The sequence below is a fragment of the Sinohyriopsis cumingii genome, unplaced genomic scaffold (genome assembly GCF_028554795.1).
Source record: "Sinohyriopsis cumingii isolate HCF-2022 unplaced genomic scaffold, ASM2855479v2 utg001510l, whole genome shotgun sequence".
Taxonomy (NCBI): Eukaryota; Metazoa; Mollusca; class Bivalvia; order Unionida; family Unionidae; genus Sinohyriopsis; species Sinohyriopsis cumingii.
The window spans coordinates 1,821,227-1,845,000 of NW_028316007.1; the positions used below are offsets into that span (position 1 = coordinate 1,821,227).

Consider the following 23,774-nt stretch of genomic DNA (forward strand, 5'->3'; position numbering starts at 1 on the left):
AGTCTTAACAGCTAATCTCCTGTCTTCAAGGAGCTCGAGGCTATGGTTCGTGTTTCCATATTCAAAGTGTCCTTTTATTCGTGTTTCCATATTCAAAGTGTCGTCTTATTCGTGTTTCCATATTCAAAGTGTCCTTTTATTCGTGTTTCCATATTCAAAGTGTTGTCTTATTCGTGTTTCCATATTCAAAGTGTCCTTTTTTTCGTGTTTCCATATTCAAAGTGTCGTCTTATTCGTGTTTCCATATTCAAAGTGTCGTCTTAAACTGAAGTTAAACATTATCTTGCATACTGTTTTGTACGTACTGATTTTCGTTAAAATATTTTGTGGAAAAAAGGGAAGCGAAAAAGGGAAAACGTATTGCATCTCCCTGAGTTTTATTTTGAAGAGCGGTGTTGAAAAATATCTGAAATTAGAGTAAATAAGAATAAGTCTCAACAAGAAAGTAAAAATGATATTAAATAAAAGAGACCTTGGAAGAATTCAATATATACAGAGTCGATTTGAATTCTTTTAGACTGCCTGATTTCCAGTGCAAATTTTTTTTAAAAAAAATAGATATGGAATTACGAACGATGTTCAAACACTTCCGTCTGATAAAAGAAACGAAAATTTATAGGACCACGTACATAAACTCTAGGTTTGACTACTTGTATCTTTATGGTCTTTATTCTAGACTCAATTTTTGAAATCTGTCTCCTTCTAGATTTTCATTATGAGAGTCAGTTTTGACAGCTCTATGAAGATTTTCGTCCCTTTGGGTTGTTTTGTTGTTGTTGTGGGGTTTAACGCCATTTTTCAGCACGATAGGCTATACATGGCGGCCAGTATTAATGGTGGAGGAAGAACCCGGAAAACCCCGGAAAGAACCACCGACCCACGAGAAGCTACTGGCAAGCTTTCTCACATGCCCACATTGGCTGAATCTTAGACTCGAACCGCCGCAGACAGAGGTGAGATGGCAGTGATCCGTAACGAAGAGCGCTTTAGACCACTCGGCCACTCGGGGCCCCGTCCCTTTGGGTACCATAAAATGTGAAAACACGAGTTTACTTATTCGGTCGTTGTTTTCTTCAATGATTTTTATTCGGAATATGGGGCGAAACTGTAGATCAAAGGAGAACTTTGAATGAGTACATTTCACTTTCACGTCAAATCTGTCTCTCCTGGAAATAGATGGTGGGCATTCTTATTGGTCAAACTTAATAATACAATTGTTCACAGGAGTCGTAATTTTTCCATATTGCATGAGTCTGCACGTGGTTACATATAGAGCCAAAGCAGTAGGACTTTTTTAAAATACATAATTTGCTGTAATAATAACGTCCAAGACAAAGTGTCTACCTAGCATAATATAAACTGCCGTGAATTTCCTGCATACAATTGCTTTTGGAGTATGAGAGCAAAGATATAAGTGGTAAATTTAGGGAGAATAATTACAGAACCTCTGATGTCATATGAAAAGCTTTATATCCGCTCAATAAATACTTACATTCTTCTTTCTTCATTCTTTTAAAAAAATAAACGTTTATAATAGTTTAATTTACAGACAGAATTACAACAAATCTTAACATTAATAAATTCATTTTATTTACATACTTTCTTTTTTGGCAGCTGCCACTTCTTAAGAGAGCAAGACATAATTCTGAATAGCGACAAATTTCCACACCTGTCTCACCCAGAAGTTTACCTTTTGGGGGAAATTACAAGACCTTTTACGAAACATGCTAGGTAGGAATCCACCACAATTTAAATATTCGAAAGTGGACTATCTTAGTCAACATAAAACGATTCTTTAAATATTACACATAGACTGACTGATAGATTTAACACTAGAATGACAAACCAATTAATGAATGATAGTCATGGAATCGTAAGCTCTACACAGGTTATTGTCTCAGTTTGTAGAGCACTTTGAAACATTAGTTATCTCATAAGAATTTGAAAGGTTTGAGAAAGGAAAATTACAAGAAGAGTTGCAAGTCTGGTTGAGGAGAAACAACCTTCAGTATCATTAAAAAGAAATATGCCGCTTTTGTTATGGCTACCATCGTTTAGACTGCGCGCATCAACCCCCATTAACTCCCATTGATCCATTAACCCCCATTGAGTACTGAGTTCTGGGTTACCTACGAGTGTATCTGATATGCACGAACATCTTTTATTTCCGGACTGTATTCTACCACTGTTGTCGAATGCGTGCATAGTCACGAGGAAATGTGAACTGGTGCGCGCATGCGTGGCGATGAGTATGATCAGATTTCGAACCTCAGCGGAGGTCAAACTAACATTCTCTAACATTTATGATGATATTACTGCTCTAGAAAGATTGTACATGATATGAGATAACTGAAACTAAGTATCAGGTTCTGTACCTTTTGTTATTTATTTTCTTACTTTTCTTTTTTTTAAATTTTTTTTATCATTACTGTGAACCGACGGACTACAAACCGATGTTGCACAACGATCATGCCATCGAACTACACCACTTCAAGGCCAGACTATATTCGCCACAAAGTGGTCTTCTGAAATAATGGATTAATCATCAGTTTGCAATTCTATATATATATATATATATATATATATATATATATATATATATATATATATATATATATATATATATATATATATATATATATATATATATATATATATATATATATACATATATAGCTGGACTTTTTTGTGATGATCCGTTACTACCTGAATATGCAGTATTTGAGCAATATCTGGGGCATCGTGATTAACACGTGTTGCATTGCTGGGAAGCTTGTTGCAAAATGGTGGTCTTCGAGGGTAATATGTTTGCACTTTTGAAGACAGTTTTGTTTTTCTTCACAAGGCAAGACTACTCTTTAAAGGTCAATTTTACATCGGTGCGACAGCGATCCGTGTAACAGGATTGTAGCCATAGTTTCAACAACAACACTGCATAAGAATGCGGCACGGTTAGAGCTCAGAGAGACTTGTTTCCATGTGTCACAAACAATCCAGTGACATTATAAATGTATCACATATACATGTAATCTGCTTTCTTACTTCTGCCATCGTTTGCCAACCATTAGGTGACTGTTGGAGACTGACAAAATCAGATATCCAGCCTAAATGTCAGCAAAGCTTAAGCAGGTTGTGCGAAAAATAGTCGATTTCCTATTGCATATATGGTAAGAAATTATTGGAAATTATATAACTACTGCCTACTAAATTAAAATCGGAAGCGCAGATAAGCAGATACATTTTCATATCGTGCCTACCTGAAATTTTAAACTGAGGCTTTGAACTTCATTTAGAGGTCTTTAATTTTAAGTTTGCATCTGAATTCTACAAGCCATAAAACTGGCCAGAGCGAACGTATGCATATTAGCATGGACAGATAGGACACACAAGAGAGTTATTTTAACAATACCTAAGACATGCAACGTCTTTTTAAAAATAATAAACAGGATGACCTGTGAGGAACACCTGGGAAGTTCTTTTTCTTAAAAATCAAATCATATGGAAAGTGCAAAAGTGTAAAACCGAATCAAAAGCGACATAAAGAGTAACTTTGTTCGTGGGCATTTCAGATTCTTACACAAACAAGAGTATCTTCTGTTCACTCTTGAACCAATAAGTCCGAGGGCATTGCGGTCTAAAAAGCTACATATTACTTGATTCTGACGATGCGTTCCAGTTTGAACATACCATCCTCTTTTGAAGATTTCAAACTTTACAATATATATCAGAGTCCAAACGTCTCAAATTAAAATAAAACTAGTAACAAGTGCACCTTTGTTTAAATAAATCCAACTTAAAGTGTAAATTTTCAGTTAATCACACCATTGTATGCGATTATATAGAACTGATTGCTTCCTTGTTTTCAGGTGTAATCCATATAATCCATATACACTCGCAATGTTGCGTGCTCTTCGCACGTGCTGATGCTCTGATGTTCGATATTAAAACTTTACGTTTTATGAAGATGCCTTATATTGTGTTTAATAAATTTGATAAAGCACGAGAAAGGGTACATAGTCCCCAATAATACCCATGTAGTTAGCCAAGGCTCATTTTCGGGAGAATCCCCTCTCTTGAATGCTTTATGTTCAATAAAATTTACCCCACAACATTGAACGTTTTGAAATTCCCCTTCTATTTTGATAATACATCGATATGTGAATCACATGCAGGCACCGGATTTGCAATGCAATTTTCGAGTACGAGAATCTCGTGCAGGCACTGGATCTGTAATTTAGAACGTGCTTGATAAGGTCTCGGTTATTTGCTAGCTGTGTGTCTCCTGTTGTTTTCTGTATTCGTCAGTAACTAAGCTAATCAAGATTTAAGTTGCTCGTTTCATTTGAAACGTACTAGATATGGCGTGTTTGTTGCGCTGTCTCGACAACACCTAGAGAGGCTTTTGTTTACGACAGTTTGTAGAAATATTGATAGAGACTGTGAACTAATTCATTATCTCTCTCTCTCTCTCTCTCTCTCTCTCTCTCTCTCTGATCCAATGCGATATTAGATATTTTAATTTTATATGAAACACTGGCTTGTCAATAGCTTTTTAGTTTATTGGTTGATAGGTGAAACAAGAGAGTATTACTTGTTTCTTTTAAGTCGTCCTTGAAGGCTTTACCACTCTAGGGATCCGGTGCACCCGATCACACTTAGAGATCCAGACGAATCGCTATGCTAACTCCTGTAAACTATCAGGTATGGTATACAATTCGACAGTAGGGAGAAATAAACAAACTTTAGTAGTGTTTAAATCAATATTTACTTCAGCTTTAAAATTCGTTTCAATGAGTGGATTGTCTGCAAGGCATTCTCCCAAATGATGAGCTGATGCAAAAATTAATATTTAAAAAAAATAAAAAAATAAAAAAAATAGAGGTACTAAGTAAATTGTGCCTGCGATTCCACTAAGAACAGAGTTTAATTTTCACTGATTTTTAACCCATACCCTACTCCAATCCTCACCCCACCACCAAACAAAGGAAAATTAGTTTGTGGTACTGTTATCTATTACTATATGATCACCATAAGAACCAAAGTAAATATTTGATACTTTATTTTTCCATGTTACTCTTATCCGGTACTCTCAAACATTTCAGACAATTTCATGTGAAAAATTCATCCGGTAAATACAGACATTAAATTTTTACACAACACTGAAATCCCTCATGATGTTTATCTGTCTTATCTGTCATCTAAAATAGTTGATGATTGTGTGTAGGTTTTGTTCTCTTTAATGATGCAAATTTATGTCGAGCTATAAAGAGCACATTAATTTGGGCCAGAGAACAATTAGATTTATGGGGACAGGTGCTTGTTAAATCGCTATACTGCAATGATTTCTGATGTCTGTGTCGGGAGAGGAAGTGATTCTTAATTAAGCTTTCGTTTATTTAACCGTCAGACATACTAGAAAAGGGAAGGTTAACTTCGATTTTATATCAGAACTGTCAGAGTTGAGTTTTTCCAGAATCAGTTGTTTGGAAATCTATAAGTCAGGCTGACTACAACTTTGGCGCTAGTTATAAAAGGCGGTAAATATATTTGATCACGCACGAAATTTCTTGGTTTTTAAAATTACCATCACCGAAAAATCTAGTCAGTCTGCATTTTTCCTGCAAGAGTGAAAATATAAGGGACTCCGAGATTGAAGTTGGAAGAAATTCTCTCGTAAAACATAAAAGGGACCGGATGTCTGGAAGGTCAACGGACACAATTCTGACGGTAGAAGCGAAAACAGCTTGAAGGCTCAATGTATTTGCGTCAATCTCATGTAATTCGTTGATACCAATATAATGATTTGCTTGAATTTAATTGCCTATATTTGCATGAATTGTTTTGTTTAAATCCGTAGATCAATATTCTTTATATGAGTATAACTGTGTTGAGTTCATCAATCTGAATTCGTAAAGTGATCTACTTTATATACGTTTAATGAACTGTTTGAATATTTCGTCTTGTTTGTATAGGAATCTAAGGATTTCATGCATTACTTTAGTTGATATGAGTTAAGAGAATCCGTTTGAATTCACCGATCTTATATGATTTTATTTATGCTAAAGACTTGAATGTGTGTATTCGCTGAAAATAACGTATTTAACCATTTACTGAATTTCATTCATTCATTTGTGTAATTGAGACGAGAACGGAACTGTTATGTCTCGTGTGATGTTAATGGGAGTCATGATGGAACAGTCATTAGGAAGTACATTAATCTTATGAAACTATGTTTATGGTCTGCTATGTTTAGCTTGACCAGATAGCCCTTGGTATCTGTTCGAATTCCGATAAAACGATATCTGACATAACGAGAGGGGAGTAATGATTTATTCCCAGTAGAATATCTAACAGAAAATTTAGGTTGCTTCTCTGTTTGTTTTGAAAGGGGAAATAGCCCCACTGACGTATCCACGTACCTACTGAACGTACTTACGTATCCACCTACCCACACGAAGTCTGAGGGCCGAAAAGAGGCGATACAGTAGTGAGGTTGGAGAAGGGAAAAATTTGGAGTGGACTGGAAATCAGCAGGTTATGAAGTTGTACAAGCCAACGACTTCGATTATTCACTCGATTCTATCATGAACCAGTTCTATAATTTAAGACAGATCGGCTATTTCTGTAAATATATTTGTGTTTGAAATTCGGTGAAAGATTTAATTAAAAAAGAAGTGTATCTTCCTAATGTAATGTATTATCACGGTTGTTTATGTAATTTATTCAATTGTTGTTTTTTCATACACGGAGGCTCGTGTCAAAATTCTGTTCTACATATCTGCTCAGATCTCTATTTATTCCGCCTATAAGTTTCAAACTTTATATTAATATTTACTCGAGCCGGGCAATAACACAGAGGACGATCATCTCCTAGATAACAAGAACCGAATAAAGCGGACACCTTGTAAGAAGGTACAATCCGCCAATCAACACCACCACCAGTAGCACCTTTACACTCTCTCACCTTGCCTGCGAAATGTCAAGATAAATGTCAGACGCTCGATAGCTCATATCTACATCATATATATATATATATATATATATATATATATATATATATATATATATATATATATATATATATATATATATATATATATATATATATATATATATATATATATATATCGATTATGCATGTATCACTTGACAGGTGTCATCTGTAGGTAAACGATCGTGTGTGTGTGTGTGTGTGTGTGTGTGTGCGCTCGCGCGCGTGTTTATTTGTCAGCTCATAAACCGAAGGCAAAATGCAGATTTTCAGTGTTAAAGGACTGAGTCTTTTATTTATTTGTTTTAAAGCACAACACTCTGAGCATATCACCCTTGAATAAACAAGTAAATAAATAGACAGTGAAATAGATAAATAAATAAGACTTGAATGTATACAGTCTGTTTGCGGTGATAATAATAATAATAATAATAATCGGCAGCAGCAGCAGCAGCAACAAAGCTATCGTGATCATGGAGATGACGACAACAACAAAAATCTGAAAAAATTCGCACACATTATAATTATAAAACGTTATCAATCATACAACGATATATTATTACATGATAAACAAACGTGGATTGAACGTGGTGGAGTCACTCCATGAGACCACAGGCTGCACAGGTTTTTCTGGATCGAAACTGTCATCTCCTTTGGTCACTTAGAAGAGATGCGACTTGTGTTCACTCCATTTTCATTCTACCAATGTCATTTCATTTATTTATTAATCGTGTGACATAACGAACCATTTATTCGTGAAATAATTCAGAAGCATTCACGGTAAAGGCATGTCAATTGAAAACAAATGGCAAGTTATATAGTATATTCAATGATTTCACTGATACATTTTTGTCGATATTTAATGATATCCCCAATCATGGCATGAATATAATTCACAATGTATTCATTTAGTATATAATACATCCACTTTATGTCGGTAAAGCATTGATTGAAACAATGTCTTTGTGCAAAGGAAAGAGATTTTAATAGCTTCCAGTTTTCCCACTGAACCCCAATATATTGGATTGTTTTGAATTATGTCTGAAGACTCATTTTAAATAAAAATTGCTCAAGCTACTATGACATCTTAAATTCAGTACGCTTGGTAACAAACTTAAAATGCAAAGATTTCATAGCCCTAAATGATTTATTTAAATAGACCAAAATACGTTTTATTCCCTACATTAGTTGAAGAATGAAATCGTACTGTAGGGTAACAAAATCGACAAGAGAGAGAGAGAGAGAGAGAGAGAGAGAGAGAGAGAGGACGGTACAAAAAAAATGCCATAACAATTAAGGCTTAATGATGGCATCTACAGTAGTGGATATGAAGCCTAATAGACTTACAAATTGATACTTTAAACACGGGAATTACCAGGGCGTGATACTGTTGAGTAATTTTGTGAATATAGTCATTTGTGTCATTTGTGTACCCTTAATTTGTGCGTACTGCTGAATAGTTCTCTTCGTTTTACATTGACATTGTGTTGAAATTGACTCCTTTTAATACAGGTTGTGTATGCCTGTGTGAGGGATGTTAGTCACAAAACACACTCTCCTGTGTTGTTATTGTCCAAGGGAATGTTGTTCGCGATGGCAAGGCACGATTACAAAAGTTGTACAAACATACAAACTATGACTCCACTGCACGCCTAAACATGCAAACATACTAATACGCAAGCGCAAGAAGAGCATTTCAGTTTGAAAACCAAACGAAAAAAAACCAAAAAAACAAATTCTTCAGAATAAATTTGTTTTATAAAAGGTTATAAATCTTTTGTTTTTTACATCATTTATGTCATGTTCGTTCCATTGGCGACAGCTCAGAGGGTAACACATGTTCTCGCTTATAAGACGATTCCAAGTGCAAACTACACAGACCAGATCTGCCATTGCATTATGCGGATAAGACGATTCCAAGTGCAAACTACACAGACCAGACCTGCCAGTGCATTATGCAGATAAGACGATTCCAAGTGCAAACTACACAGACCAGATCTGCCGGTGCATTATGCAGATAAGACGATTCCAAGTGCAAACTACACAGACCAGATCTGCCAGTGCATTATGCAGATTGTTAGGATTAATCAGTAGAACAAATAGCATAGACCCTAATCTGCACGTGCGTTGTGATACGGCAGGTCATGATCTTTGTTCTTTACAATTTGACTCGATTTCTAAGCGATTACATATGGTATCTGGTATAAAAATATCAGACAACTAAATACATGGGCTAAACATTTCATTCTAGCAAAATGAATACGGTTTCATTGTCTTCAGTGTATATAACTTTCAGCTTACAGCAACTTGACATACTTCTGGTATGACTACAGTTTCTAGAAGAGTTATATTTTGTGTGTCGGACATTGTTAATTAGCTGCAAATTCAGTCTCTTAATCCTCAAAATACTGAAGGGAAAAAATACTGATATCCATCCGTATGTCCGTATTTTTTTTCCTACACCGCTGAACGGAAATTCACTCAGGTTAGTACACAGTTGGCACATGCTTTGCTAGAAGGCATAGCTCTTGAACTCACGTCCAGGGACCCATGTGACCGAGGTGGGGGCGACCTGGTGGTAAAGAGAAAATTTCAAAATTTAACAAAATGAGCCTTCATTGACTTTTTTCCAATATGTTTGACCACACTTTATGGAGGATGGTATCGCAAGAGGACAAACTATATTTATAACAGATTTAGGTTACGACCCGTGGTGTAAGGGAGGATACATAAACAGAGTGTAGTCTCCAGCAACGAACTGTAGGAGTAGTTCTTGTATACCTTTACAAGACGTAGTTACGTCTCGAGTCCAATTCCACACATATACTTTGACCCAAGTGACTCTTGGCTTTGTTCCAGACTAGATAATATCAAGACTGATCCGATCCATCGAGCTCAATTAGTTTAAAATCGAATGGTTGTCCCTTAAGGGCTGATCATGGATAAGATTTTGTATAAGGTGGTTGTCCCATCGGCTTCTGGCAATTTGTTCCTGTATTAAAGTTTGTTTTCCCCGCGGTACTTCATGCGTCATACACGTTCCGGAAAGATATCATGTATATGGAATATTCGAATAGAACTGAGAAAGTAGTGCAAACACACACACACACACACACACAGAGTTATCGACGTGTACATTAAAATCGTATACAGCAAGTAGGAATCCTCCAGTGTGTGTTAATGAGAACGTTTGTTGACGACCACCTCGAACAATATCTCAGAAAGTGTTTATATCCATTGGAGGTATTATCACATTCTTAGACATATAAACATCCAGTTTTATTTGGAGTTAGGAGACATTATCAATAGCAAATATTTGGGCGGGATGTGGGTCCTAGAATTCCAAACTCGTCGTTTCACACTCGACAAGAAAGAAAGAGTTCTCAAGACTTCCCCTTCGCAGTTTTATGACTTTGGTAACTAGAAAAACTTCAGACTTAACTATTTAATGGTATGCAGGTATGTATCACTCCTGTGTTGCTTTATCCCATCCCACCTCCAGCCCGTTTGGGTATTGTCAGTGTCAATAATTAAAAATCAGCTAATTGATACTAACGGTTTACTAAGTATTGTCAAATTGTGGTAATAACAATAATCCAAGTATTGTTAAATGTGATACTGTCAATAATCCAAGTATTGTCAAATGTGGTACTGACAATGTCTAAGTATTGTCAAATCTGGTACTGACAATACTCTAAGTATTGTCAAATTTGGTACTATCAATATCTAATTATTGTCAAATGTGGTACTGACAATATCTAAGTATTGTCAAATCTGGTCCTGACAATAATCTAATTATTGTCAAATATGGTACTATCAATATCTAATTATTGTCAAATGTGGTACTGTCAATATCTAAGTATTATCAAATGTGGTACTGACAATAATTTAAGTATTGTCAAATGTGGTACTGACAATAATCGAAGTATTGTCAAATGTGGTACTGACAATAATCGAAGTATTGTCAAATGTGGTACTCTCATTAATCCACGTATTGTCAAATTTTATACTGAAAATAATCCAAGTATTGTGAAATGTGGTACTGTCATTAATCCAAGTATTGTCTAATGTGGTACTGTCAATAATATAAGTACTGTATTGTCAATTAATCAATTAAAAACGTACTTGCAACTAATTGTTCTTCAATATTTATTGTTTTCGTAGCGTTTTTATTGATTCATTACGATACTATTAAAGCCGTTTGAATCGAGTGGAATTTTCTGAAACCTGGTTGATTTTTGGATAACAAATTATGTGTTGACAATATAAATTGATATTTACTTGCAATTTAAACAGTGTTGACAGTATGGAAATAAAGAATTTGGCACAAAATCCGATTTACCGACTCTTGTCCCAATTTATGACGAGATGGGTAACTTTGGCCTGTTTCTATTGGTCTAGAAAGTAGCAGACTTATGGCTTAGTTTAATAAGGAAGGTAATTCTTTGATGGATATAGTTACCACCAATTTGTAATAGCTATCATTCCATATAGTTACCACCAATCTGTAATAACTATCATTCCATATAGCCACCACAGTTTGTAATAACTATCATTCCATATAGCCACCACCAATTTGTAATAACTATCATTCCATATAGTCACCACCAATTTTAATAACTATCATTCCATATAGTTACCACCAATCTGTAATAACTATCATTCCATATAGCCACCACCAATTTGTAATAACTATCATTCCATATAGTCACCACCAATTTTAATAACTTTCATTCCATATAGTCACCACCAATTTGTAATAACTATCATTCCATATAGTCGAATAGTTTTTTATGGTCATGGGATTTAAAAAAATGTGTAAACTTCTGAATTTTGAATAGGTGGGTTTTAAACGTGGTACCTTCTCAGAACTTGATAATACAAACTCTGAGTTTCTTAGGTACCTCATCCTTAGGATTATTCCTCGATTTAATATATCGTTAAGGAATTAATTTCAAACGTTTCCTGTTTCATTGCTATCTATAGCGTTTGACCTAAGTTCTGTTTCAAAGGTAAAAAATTAAAACTTTTGAATATCAGTATTTTTGAATATTTCCAGCATATAAATGTGGTAAATATTTCCCAAGTACATTTGTTTTATTTGATATTTTGGTCTAGGATATTGTTGTAGAACTATTTATGTTCTTTTTATAAAGACTAGTTGCAGCATTCCTTCATTTTATTTAGAGTGCTGAATTTTCATGTATGTTTATCTGCGACTGTGACCGCAGTTTATGTAAAATATATTTGACCTGCATGGTTCAGAAAATCGATATCTTCTTGATGATTTAAGCTGTTACTGGCTTCTTGATGATTTAAGCTGTTACTGGCTTCTTGATGATTTAAGCTGTTACTGGCTTCTTGATGATTTAAGCTGTTACTGGCTTCTTGATGATTTAAGCTGTTACTGGCTGATGTTTCGTGACAAACGTATGTGATGCAAATCACAAAGAGTATCTATAACTTTTAGGTGCGTTTGCGTTTGCAAATAAACTCCAACACAGAAATACTGATCATGGCATTGTATACATACATACATACATACGTGTGTGTGTGTGTCTATGTGTAATTTATTAGCCTTTACACTTGCTATTAGATAACTAAAGTTACTCCTAATTTTGTGTGCAAAGTCTCGTGGTTAGTTTCGTCTTCTTTTCTGTTTTTTTTATTAAAAATTATCATTAAAATAGATAATTGTATATACTTTGTATCAAATAATGGAATAAACATGTCAATCAAAGACTCAAATGTTCCTTCCAGCGATCTCGCGTTTTGCGGATAATGGGCCATTCATATCGCGCGTTATCCATTGAGGCACAACACATTCAGGACAACGCATAAAGATTCAGTTAGGCGTATCCAAAATGACAGGTTTTTATTTAAAGTAAAATATTTATTTTATGTGACGTGATGTGATGTGTTTAGGATTTTTAATGTAGCTTTAAAAAAAATTCAGGCATATTGCTACGATATCTTCAGTGTGGCAGTTCATAGTGATGTCTGGCATTGGGGCATCATGCTGCAGACATGTAGCATAATGTCCCAGCCAGTCACATTACCCTGACACCAGGCCGACCAGTCCTAACACTAACCTCTTAATGCTGAGCGTCTAGCGAGGCAGCTGTTAGTACCATTTTTATGTCTTTGGTATGACTCGGCCGGGGTTCGAACCCACGACCTCCCGCTTCTGAGGCGGATTCTCTAATCATGTCAGTAATTGGTTAAAATAAGAAAAACAAGTGGTACATTGTTGGGATAATATTGACAAGTTTTACATATAAAATATTCTGAGAAGGAATTGGAAAATATATGTCAGGACAAAACAATGATCCAGCTCCACTATCATTGCAGAATACATGTAATTGTCAAAGTAAAGAAATAAATGAATAATCATGGAAGATGATGGATGCGAGATGATGTGAGAATAAATATTGAGGAAGATAAAAAGAAAAGTACAGGGTGAGACGGCTCCAGTGCCGGATTACCAAATAGGCAGAGTAGGCGCCGTCCTAGCGGCCCCGCGACAACGGATCAAAATAATATTGATAAAACGTATTAGAAGATACTTTGTGAGGGGGTGGGGGACCCAAGATTTCGACTGCTTTACGGCCTAAGGGCCTCCACAGGTTTAATCCGGCACTGGATGGCTCATCTTTCGTATTTATTCGTGTGAAGATTGCAGGTCACGAGTCCATTAGCGTTGCGGTAAAGCAAAGACAAAGACAAACAAGCAGCCATATATACAGACGAATGAATGATAGATTGACTAATTGGTTGATTATTAACCGATGTGACATATGAGGTCCTAAAACCACCCGCCCTATATTCGTTAAAATCGAGGTTCATATTATAACCACTATGAAACCTGTTATTGTAAAGTCTATATATAGAATATAAATATTCTTATTCTTAAGACTCTCCTGTTAAACGCAGTTTTCTAATGATAAAATTCTGAATTTTAATTGAAAACTTTTTTTAACATTTGCTTTAGATCCATTATTAAAGTTGATATTAACTTTTGTACATGATGGTTTCCTACATTCATAACAACTGACATCTCCTGCGATAATCAGACACTTTAAACTTTGTTCACCTTATATTTTGGGGACGGCAGATAAATTATGTAAAATGGAGTCAACTAATTTTAAATTAGAGGTAGAATAACATTCGGAAATTTCCTTTGCCGAGGAGGTTCCTTCTAATCGTCTGATTCGGGGCCTGGAGACTGAAGCTCCACCACTACCTCCCCATCCACCAGTTAACTGACAAAGTGTAAGTGTTCTTCCATGTTCGTGAGGTCCGCGACACGAAATAAGGGCGGGAGGCATGAAAGAGTAGAGATAACACGAAAGCAGTGATTCACTTGGAGCATATATAAATATATACCACTAACGAAAGGAGATAACCATAATCTTATCACCACCCTTGTAATAAATGATACAAACGTATACATTAAGACATTGTGTGACAGACAGAAAGGAAGACAAGAAGATGCATTAAATAATCAGAGAAAAAAAGTGTCGGAAAATGTAGTGTCTTTTAAAAGAATACTTATTTCTTTAAAATTATAGTATCCATTTGAAAATCACAATCTGTGAATTTGAGATAATGGAAGAAAACCAATTTCTAAAACGCGGTCAAGACTTATGGAAGAAATACCTAACACAACATTTACACTGAATCGGCCTCTTAGACAAATTTGTGTAAAAGAAATCTAAATTACATGCTTTATAGCTTCTGTACTTATGTGCACCAGTAAGAATAAAAATATCCGTACAAATTCCATGGACATATAATAAAACCCGACGCCACCCCTACCAACCCAAAAAATAAGCCCAATTACCACTTGCACAATTATTGAAACAAACATTATGACACCGAAAACGATTCCATAGAGTAATAGTACTGCATGCAAGTCTGGTCCGTAATCTCTTTGTTTGTACATGTGCATGATCTTTTGGTCTTTTACTGTATTGCATATACGAGTCATCCATCTTTCCCTTCATTCTGCCCGAATGCATTTCTTCGTCTTTCCTTTATTTGCTTGACTTTTGTCTAAACCAAATGTTCTTTTACGCCCTTCAGTGCTTTAGTGACGAGTTTTCAAAACTCGATCTATATAATCCTAAACGTTTGTGTGAAACCGCCGTTAAGTTTTCTAGTTGTTGTTGAAAAAAATAAATTTTCGACATTTCTGCAGATGTAAGTAACCAGTCTTTCTCTCTATCCGTCCGTACGTACGTACGTAGGTACGTATGTATGTATGTATGTAGGTATGTATGTATTTAGGTAGGTAGGCAGGTGGGCAGGTGTGGGGGTAGTTAGGTAGGTAGGTAGATAGTTAAGTAGTTAGGCTCTACCTTCCCAACAAAAAAAGAACAAAGATACGCCAGAAGTTGACGTCGATAGATGAAAATACATATTTTTTGACATATTTATAATTTGTATGTAGTGTATATATGAATGCACAGGTCCAGCATGGATAAAGCTGCTGAAATTTTTTCAAATGTATAGAAATGAAATAACCAGTATTTATTTGCCCTCGAGTTCCGGAAACTATACCCGGTAATTTTTATTACACTTACTCCAGCGGGCACTATTAGTGCGAACCAACGCTTGATAAGCATGTGTCGTACTTAGTTGTAATTGTTGTTTGGTAGACAAAGATAGGTGATGGAGTCGCATTGTGTTGTCTGGTTGGATGTTGCATGGCGATTTTTTGTAGTATTTGGTAAACTCTAAGAAAAATGCGTGTCAGATTACTTAAAGGAAGAAAGTGATGATAACAGGTTTGCAGAGATATTTCAAAAGCCGTTTAGGAGAGCTATAAATTTGCAAAAACGGAAACCTAAAATACCATTTAAAATAAATTCAGAGATATCGTTTTGCTCTATCCTGTTGATATTGTTGATCCTTGAGTTACATTTTGAAACTTTATTCGCCCTTGAAGTCAAATAATAAGTATAAAGATTTCCACAAGTAATTTAGTAAAATCGTCGGATCATGAAAAGTCTTCCATTAGTGAGAGTCAGATTGCATCGTACATGATGAACTTTAATGTGTACATTCTGGTGTTGAACCTAGAAACCAGGTGGAGTAGATAATACAAATTTATCAAAACCTTAAGTACGGCAGAATTACGCTTAGGTCGCTCTTGGTTACTCTTGTAAACGCAATGTTGATATGTGTGCATGTTCCTTGTCAACTAAAAGAAGTTCTGATAGTAACACAGTCTAAAGAAGGGAATAAAATAAAATGTGACCCGAATAAGTAGTTATCGGGCAATAAGGACCCGTTTTTATGGTTTCTGAAATGATTTTTTAAATTCGATGTTACCTCCGTGGCTTTACATTATGTTTATAAATTAATTTCTTGTTGCTTTATCACCGTGTCCTACTGTAGCAACCGGTATGTTTCTTTAAAGTCTTTCGAAGTCAGGCTTGGATCAGTCTTTGATTAAAGGTAACGAGCACTCTTCATAACGTGGGGAGTTTTTTATATAATTCCAAGAAAAGTAACAGTATTAACGAAAGCCTCTCTGACTACAAATGAGAACACAGATGATGGTTCTTGGGCTTCAGGAATGTTCAAGAGACAGAGTCATGTAGACATTTAAGTATTAATGTGCCCATGTTTAGCAACATATATCCCAAACTTCAAGGGACCAACGATTAGCTTGTAAGTAAATTATTAGGTTTTATTGGAATAAATTACAATGGATTAAATCCACTCACAGTTTTTGTATGAAACTATTACATTAATCATATAATTGTATGACTGCGAAACTTGTTTTAACCAAAGCCCCCACAATATACTTGTACTAGAGAGAGGCCATATACTTTGCGCTAGATGTAAACAAAAAAATTGAAGTCGTGTTAAGCCTTTTACGTATTGTGCCATTTAAGCGTACATTGATATAAAGAAAACGATTTTTCTTTCAGCAACTTCGCAGGTTGCCTTTAGTTTATTTTACGAAACAAATATTTGTATTCCGTCTTTATTCCGGAAATTTTATTTAAACTACTACATACATTTAATATAAAAGACATTATCGAATCGTACATTCTGCAAGGTCGATTCTCGATTAAGAAATCTGCATGGGAAAGTATTGTTAAATTACAAGATACTGCTTCGTGGCAGTTTGATTCACTCTGTAGGAATTAGGTAAAACCAATCAAGGCTTTGTTGAGTCATGTCGGTTTTGACGAATATTGTGACCAATCATTTTTCATCTTTGGAAGAAACTGTGTGTACTCGCTGACACGGTCTACACTTTCTATCGTTGATCGTTTTCTTTCTGTATGTTTTAACAGTGCGCAAAGCTGTGAAATGTTTTAATCTCATATTATTGAAAAATGGGGGTGCATATTTACATAAACCTACATTCAATGTTCAACGCTGATTTTCTAAATACTATTTAGGAAAAGATGACCCTTGATTTGTTAATTCGTTTAAGTAATGATCAACTGATGTTTTTCTACATCATATGTATATTACCATCATATGTATATTACTATCATATGTATATTAACATCATATGTATATTAACATCGTATGTATCTTAACACCATATGTATATTAACACCATATGTATCTTAACAGCATATGTATATATGTATATTAACATCATATGTGTCTTAACATCATATGTATGTTAACATCATATGTATATTAACATCATATGTATATTAACAGCATATGTATATTAACATCATATGTATATTAACAGCATATGTATATTAACATCACATCTATCTTAACAGCATATGTATATTAACATCATATGTATATTAACAGCATATGTATATTAACATCATATATATATCTATATATTAACATCATATGCATATTAACATCATATGTATCTTAACATCATATATATATCTATATATTAACATCATATGCATATTAACATCGTATGTATCTTAACAGCATATGTATATTAACATCGTATGCATCTTGACAGCATATGTATATTAACATCATATGTATATTAACATCGTATGTATATTAACAGCATATGTATAACACATATGTATATTACCATCATATGCATATTAATATCATATGTATATTAACATCATCTATTATGCGTGGTTCATTATTGGTAGTATCTACACCATTACAATGGAAAACCGCTTCAATACTGCATGAGAAGGAAGCAATAACTGTGTCTGATCAAGAAGTTTGGAATAAGTATATTGCGTTACTTCCAGTGCTAATGAGTTTTGCTGTTATTTGCATTTGTGTTACTGTGGCACAAAATCGTCAGAGCTACTTTGCAAACTTGCCAGTTCTGTTCTCTTAAACAGTATTCCAACTGTTATAATGTTTAGAGAAAATGTTGAAAACGAATTCTGACCTGGCGGTATATCTATTGTTCCTTAATTCTCATAGTGAATGTTCGTTATATATGGATTTATTTTATTTGTTCATTTGCAAATGTATGTTGTTTCTCTCCTTCTATAGCTGTTACTTGCAATTGTTTTAGTAGTCTTCGCACTGTTGACTTGACTTATTTTAATATTGACTGTACTCTTCATGCTATTGACTCGACTAATCCTAATATTGACTGTACTCTTCCTATTATTGATTGTACTCTTCGTACTATTGACTCTACTCATCCTAATATTGACTGTACTCTTCGTACTATTGACTCGACTCGTCCTAATATTTATTGTACTCTTCGTACTATTGACTCGACTCATCCTAATATCGACTGTACTCTTCCTAATATACGGAGCAAACAAAGATATAAATCAATCAATATCTCAATAAATCTCTCTGAAACCTTGAAGGATAAGACGTCCAATGGTCGATTTTACTCTAAGATTTTAAATGCACGCATATAATCGAAGTTACTCTCCAAGCCGCTTTAACGATTTGGAAAGATCAACGTTGGCTAGGTGTTCCTACTTGTACATGAGATCGTGCGTACATGTGTCCTAACCACATTTCACGCCTTTGGAATTCAGACGCAGATCTGGAAAAAGTCCAAGCATAGTTCATGGCCGCTCTTTACAGATGCACCTAATCACGATCTGGAAGAATTAACTCACCATTTGCCATACCGATTGGGTAGGAAAGAAAAAGATATTTATAAAGATCAAACTGACGGAAAGAAAGAACAGATAGAGTGCAGGTACATGGAATAAATATGACCAGGCAGGCAATTGTTGATCAAATTCAGAAGCAAGTTTAAAGTATCTAAAAATAGAACAAGAAGGATGCAGCCTCCAGATCCAAGAATTTAATTCCTATCTTGAGCCGTCACCGATTAAAATATGTTTATATTCAAATACATTTACAAACATACATCGATAATGTATGGCATATTAAGAATAATTTATATAATTATAAATGTACAGATTTTCTTTCTATTATTAATACATCTAAAATAACATGAAATAAATAAGAAATATATGTATGTACATAAAAATTACAAAATTCGATCACCATAGCAACTAAACAGATCTTATTAATCAATCTGTAAGAAAAACATTTTGAAACTCATCTTCTTGTTGGAGGAGTCTTTTGACGAAACTTATTTTGATTTTGATATCAACTTATTTGCTATGGATTTTATTTAATCGATTCAACATGATGTAAATATATCTAATGTACCTTTCCAGATATATCAGTGTTTCTTTAGCATGTTCTGAAATATATTAAAATTGTTTCCAAACTCACATAAAAGAAAGGACCTCCGCGAGTGTAATTGCGGGTTGTTTACTTGCATATAACGCAGCAGATAACGAATCTTAGAAAGGCATTAAGGATAAATAATATACAGGAGAAAGTGGGAAACTGACTTGCACCGATCATAATAAACGTTTTTTTTATCAGAGCCCGTAACATTAAATAGTATGCATAGTTCATGCTCGGTTGAGTGGAGCGAGTAATATACACACGTCTTTAAACAGCAATTTCAACACTTCACTGGAAACGTGGAAGTCAAAATCCATACCACAGCATAACTGAATGAATGAATAATAAAAAATTTAAAAAATCGCGATATTATGATCATTTTTCCAAGAAAGTGATGCATATATACTTTGCACAGCCACCTAGCGTTTAGGAAAAGACGGCAGGAAGAAAGAACGCAGTTCTCTGGTATAAATATCTATATAATAACACGACGTCACTAATTTGCATGTGACTAATAGGAACCAGTCGCTTCGAATGTTAACTTTTACCGTCATCATTCTTTAGATTTTAAACCACTCGATTTAGCGGACATCTTATAGTCATCTGCACTATCCTAGGATTTGGGGGCGGGGGAGATGCAGGAATAAGGACGAAATCTACCTAATGGACACTCGACGCCCAATCGGATTACAAGCCTTGCGAAATGGCTCTTGCATACTGGAATTCTCCATTGCAAAGTTACAAGCAAAGACTAGTCTAGCCTTATCAAGACAAACCAAACTGTCTTGAAACCTTCCATTCCAGTAGCCTCCTCGACGATCAGTTTTCAATTCTAAGTTCTCAGCAAGTCATTCCCTGTTGCCCGCGATGCCACAAGCACTGCTCAGATACCACACACACACGGATGGAAACGGATCATTAGAAACTAGTCTCACGTTTGTCATCTAGTCTCATCCCTTTTGAATACATGGTGAATCCATTTAGGTAATGGCAAATAACGGATCGGTCAATTATTTCAGAAAACCAGTTTCTGGCAAAGATGGCGCTGTTTTTTATCACCGACGGACCAGGATTTAGACTTGGCCTTGAAGTGGCGTAGTTCAGCAGTATGATCTTTGTGCAACATAGGTTTGTAGTCCGTCGGTTCACAGTAATGCTAGAATAAAATACCGAAAAAATAAATGAATAAATAAAATAAATGAAAATATTTTGATTCACCTTCATTTTACTATTTTTCTCTTTATTATCAAATAAATAGTGTAACTAAAGTGAACCTCGATTAAAATTAGATACTATGGCATTTCCATTATCTGTCACATAATTATGGTTTGTTTGGTTGTTTGTTTGCTTTTGTTTTTGTGCTTATTGATATTTTTTATTTTATTTAGGTTAAAACAGGAAAATACTTGTAAATGTTTCTGTGTTACTAGCTCAGTTGAAAATCTCCATCTACAATTAACGGTTTCTATTGTTAATTTCGTTATATTTACATGCAATATCGTTTCAAAACACAATATACACTAATTAGGAATATTCATAAGGGGAACATTTGCTTTTGTAACAATACCGATGTAAAAGTATTTTCAAACAAGCTTGAGTGTAAATGTTTTCCGATTTTGTTTCTCTCCCCAGGCCTTACAAATTGTTTTAAATAAACAATGTTCAAATATACTTTATACACGGTTGCCTTAACATGTGTAGAGCTTACGATTCCATGACTTTCTTTCATTAACTGGTTATTCATCCCCCGTATTAAGTCAGTATATCAATCGTAAGGTGTTATTTTTTTAATATTTTTTTTTCTCGACTAAAACATTCCATTTTCGAATGTTTAGTTTTTGCTTGATTCCTACCTTGTATGTTTCGTAGAAGACCTTGTAACCTCCCTCTAAAAGATAAACTTCTGGGTAGCACAGGTGTGGATATTTATCTTTATTTAGAATTCTGTCCTGTTCTCTTAAGAAGCGATACCTGAAAACATAAATCAAATATGCAAATAAAATGTAAAAGTAACTATCGGTTGTGAGATTCTGTTTCCAACTAAATTTGAACAGTTTTTATCTTTTTGAGAATAATTAAATTTTAAGAACATACATTTCTGTGAGTTATACAAAGTTATCCTATGACGTAAGAGGGTTGACAACCAATTCCCTTGTGTTCGCCTTTATTATCTTTGCAACTATCGTCAACTAACAACTGTTTGAGAGAAGTTTAGTGCCATATAGATGATTTAAATTGACATTTTGACTTGTAAATAATTAAAATATTTTTGTGATTGATTAACAAATGATGTGTGGTACAAAAGTAATATTTCTTCCCTACTGTATGTAACAACTTGCATAATAAGTTGAAACCTAGTAAGTCAGAGTTCTAATTGGTCTCTTGTTTCGCTCCAAATGTAAATTATCATGGAAACCAACAACAACAATCAAACTGAATTTGTGTTTTCACATTTCATAGCACTTGAATTGTATATAGCTATCGGTAGTGGGTCTAACAATACAAATCTAGTGGAACGCGTATCACCGCTCCGGTGGCCTAGTGGTTAGAGCGTCCGCCTCGGATGTGGGAGGTCGTGGGTTCGATCCCCAGCCAAGTCATACCAAGGACTTACAAAAATGGTACTACCAGCTGCCTCGCTTGACGCTCAGCATTAAGAGGTTAGTGTTAGGACTGGTCGGCCTGGTGTCAAGATAATGTGACTGGGTGGGACATCGTGCTACATGTCTGCAGCATGATGCCCCAGTGCTAGACATCACTATAAACTGTCACACTACAGACATCGTAGCGATATGACTGAAAAATTGTTAAAGCTAAGCAAAAACAATCCAAATCACACACACACACGGAACACGTGACTCTAACGCCGACTCCTGCATACACGAACACCAAAAGTTTAAGTTGTTGTTGTAGGGTTTAACGCCATTTTTCAGCATACGGCTATACATGGCGGCCAGTATTAATGGGGGAGGAAGAACCCGGGAAAACCCCTGAAAGAACCACCGACCCACGAGAAGCTACTGGCAAGCTTTCTCACATACCCACATTGGCCGAATCCGAGACTCGAACCCACGCAGACAGAGGTGAGATGGCAGTGATCCGTAACGGAGAGCGCTTTAGACCACTCGGCCACCCGGGGCCCCAAAAGTTTAACTAATGTGTCCTCTGAACTATTCATTTTCCCATGAGACAGAATCATTAAAACATTGTTCTAAATTTTGTATTTACTATGAGCCTCAGGTATCCGCCAAGAATTAAAATGTAGTCCGTCCGTATATTTTCAATACTTCTTAGCATGTCTTTATTTTAATTATGTTCATTTTAGTGCGAATTAGTTTTCTCTAATTGAAGATATGCTTCAACACCCATCTAGAAAATATAATAACTCTGAGATAGGAAAGAAAGGTCGCGTCTCTCCTTTTTGTTTATAAACTAGTCTGACGAGATTCATTATCGGCAGTACAGTATGCAGGATAATGTCTAATTGCAATTTAATTAAACACATTTCAATTTAGACGAAAATAACTTCACCCCAAACACATGAGACCAAAACTTCGGACTCGATCCCCTTGGAGATCTCGGACTAATGAAACCTCCTACCACAGGCTGCCCGAACATTAGTGAATGGGAAGGGGCCCGAGGGAGGGATGTAGGTGGGGTATTAATGATGGATTAAGTGGGAAAATGTATGAAAACTTTGAAAATTAGGAAACCTAAAATTGAAGAAACCAAATTAGCCAATGTTTCTCAGGTAGCGCAATATTCGTGTGCACTGGGACTTTGGTCTGATCATTGCTAAATTTCGCACAAGTTAGTAAATTGAAGGAAACACAGTAAAGCAAACTGTAATGACTTTTTTCTTACGGTAGAAATGCAGCATTTATACTTACATTTTTGGCCCTCTCTCTGAGGAAAATTCACAGTGAAAAATAAGTATGCGCCTTTGGCTGTCGTGCGTATCTTCTAAAGTTTGATGCAGAAACTGTTGCATCATTTCTTTTGTGTATAAATTCACTGCCCCCTGCAAGGATACTATATTAAATTAGTGAAAACGAAGAAAAAGAAGGAAAAAAATCTTAAGCAAAACAAAACATATAGAATGGCTAAAACTATTCGGTAATATGGAAAAGTGTTT

General features: G+C 35.1%; 1 protein-coding gene across 1 annotated transcript in view; it reads right to left on the reverse strand.

Moving 5' to 3' along the window:
• Window positions 1–13,914: 13,914 nt before the first annotated feature.
• The window catches only part of LOC149772412 (M-phase inducer phosphatase 1-B-like), a 14,541-nt gene continuing 4,681 nt past the window's right edge, over window positions 13,915–23,774 (reverse strand). The window contains exons 7-10 of the mRNA XM_089947850.1: window positions 23,530–23,660; window positions 21,493–21,610; window positions 20,695–20,795; window positions 13,915–14,026 (exon numbers count right to left, since the gene is read on the reverse strand). Coding sequence (XP_089803976.1) covers window positions 13,915–14,026; window positions 20,695–20,795; window positions 21,493–21,610; window positions 23,530–23,660 — 462 coding nt within the window. The remainder of the gene's footprint in view (window positions 14,027–20,694; window positions 20,796–21,492; window positions 21,611–23,529; window positions 23,661–23,774) is intronic.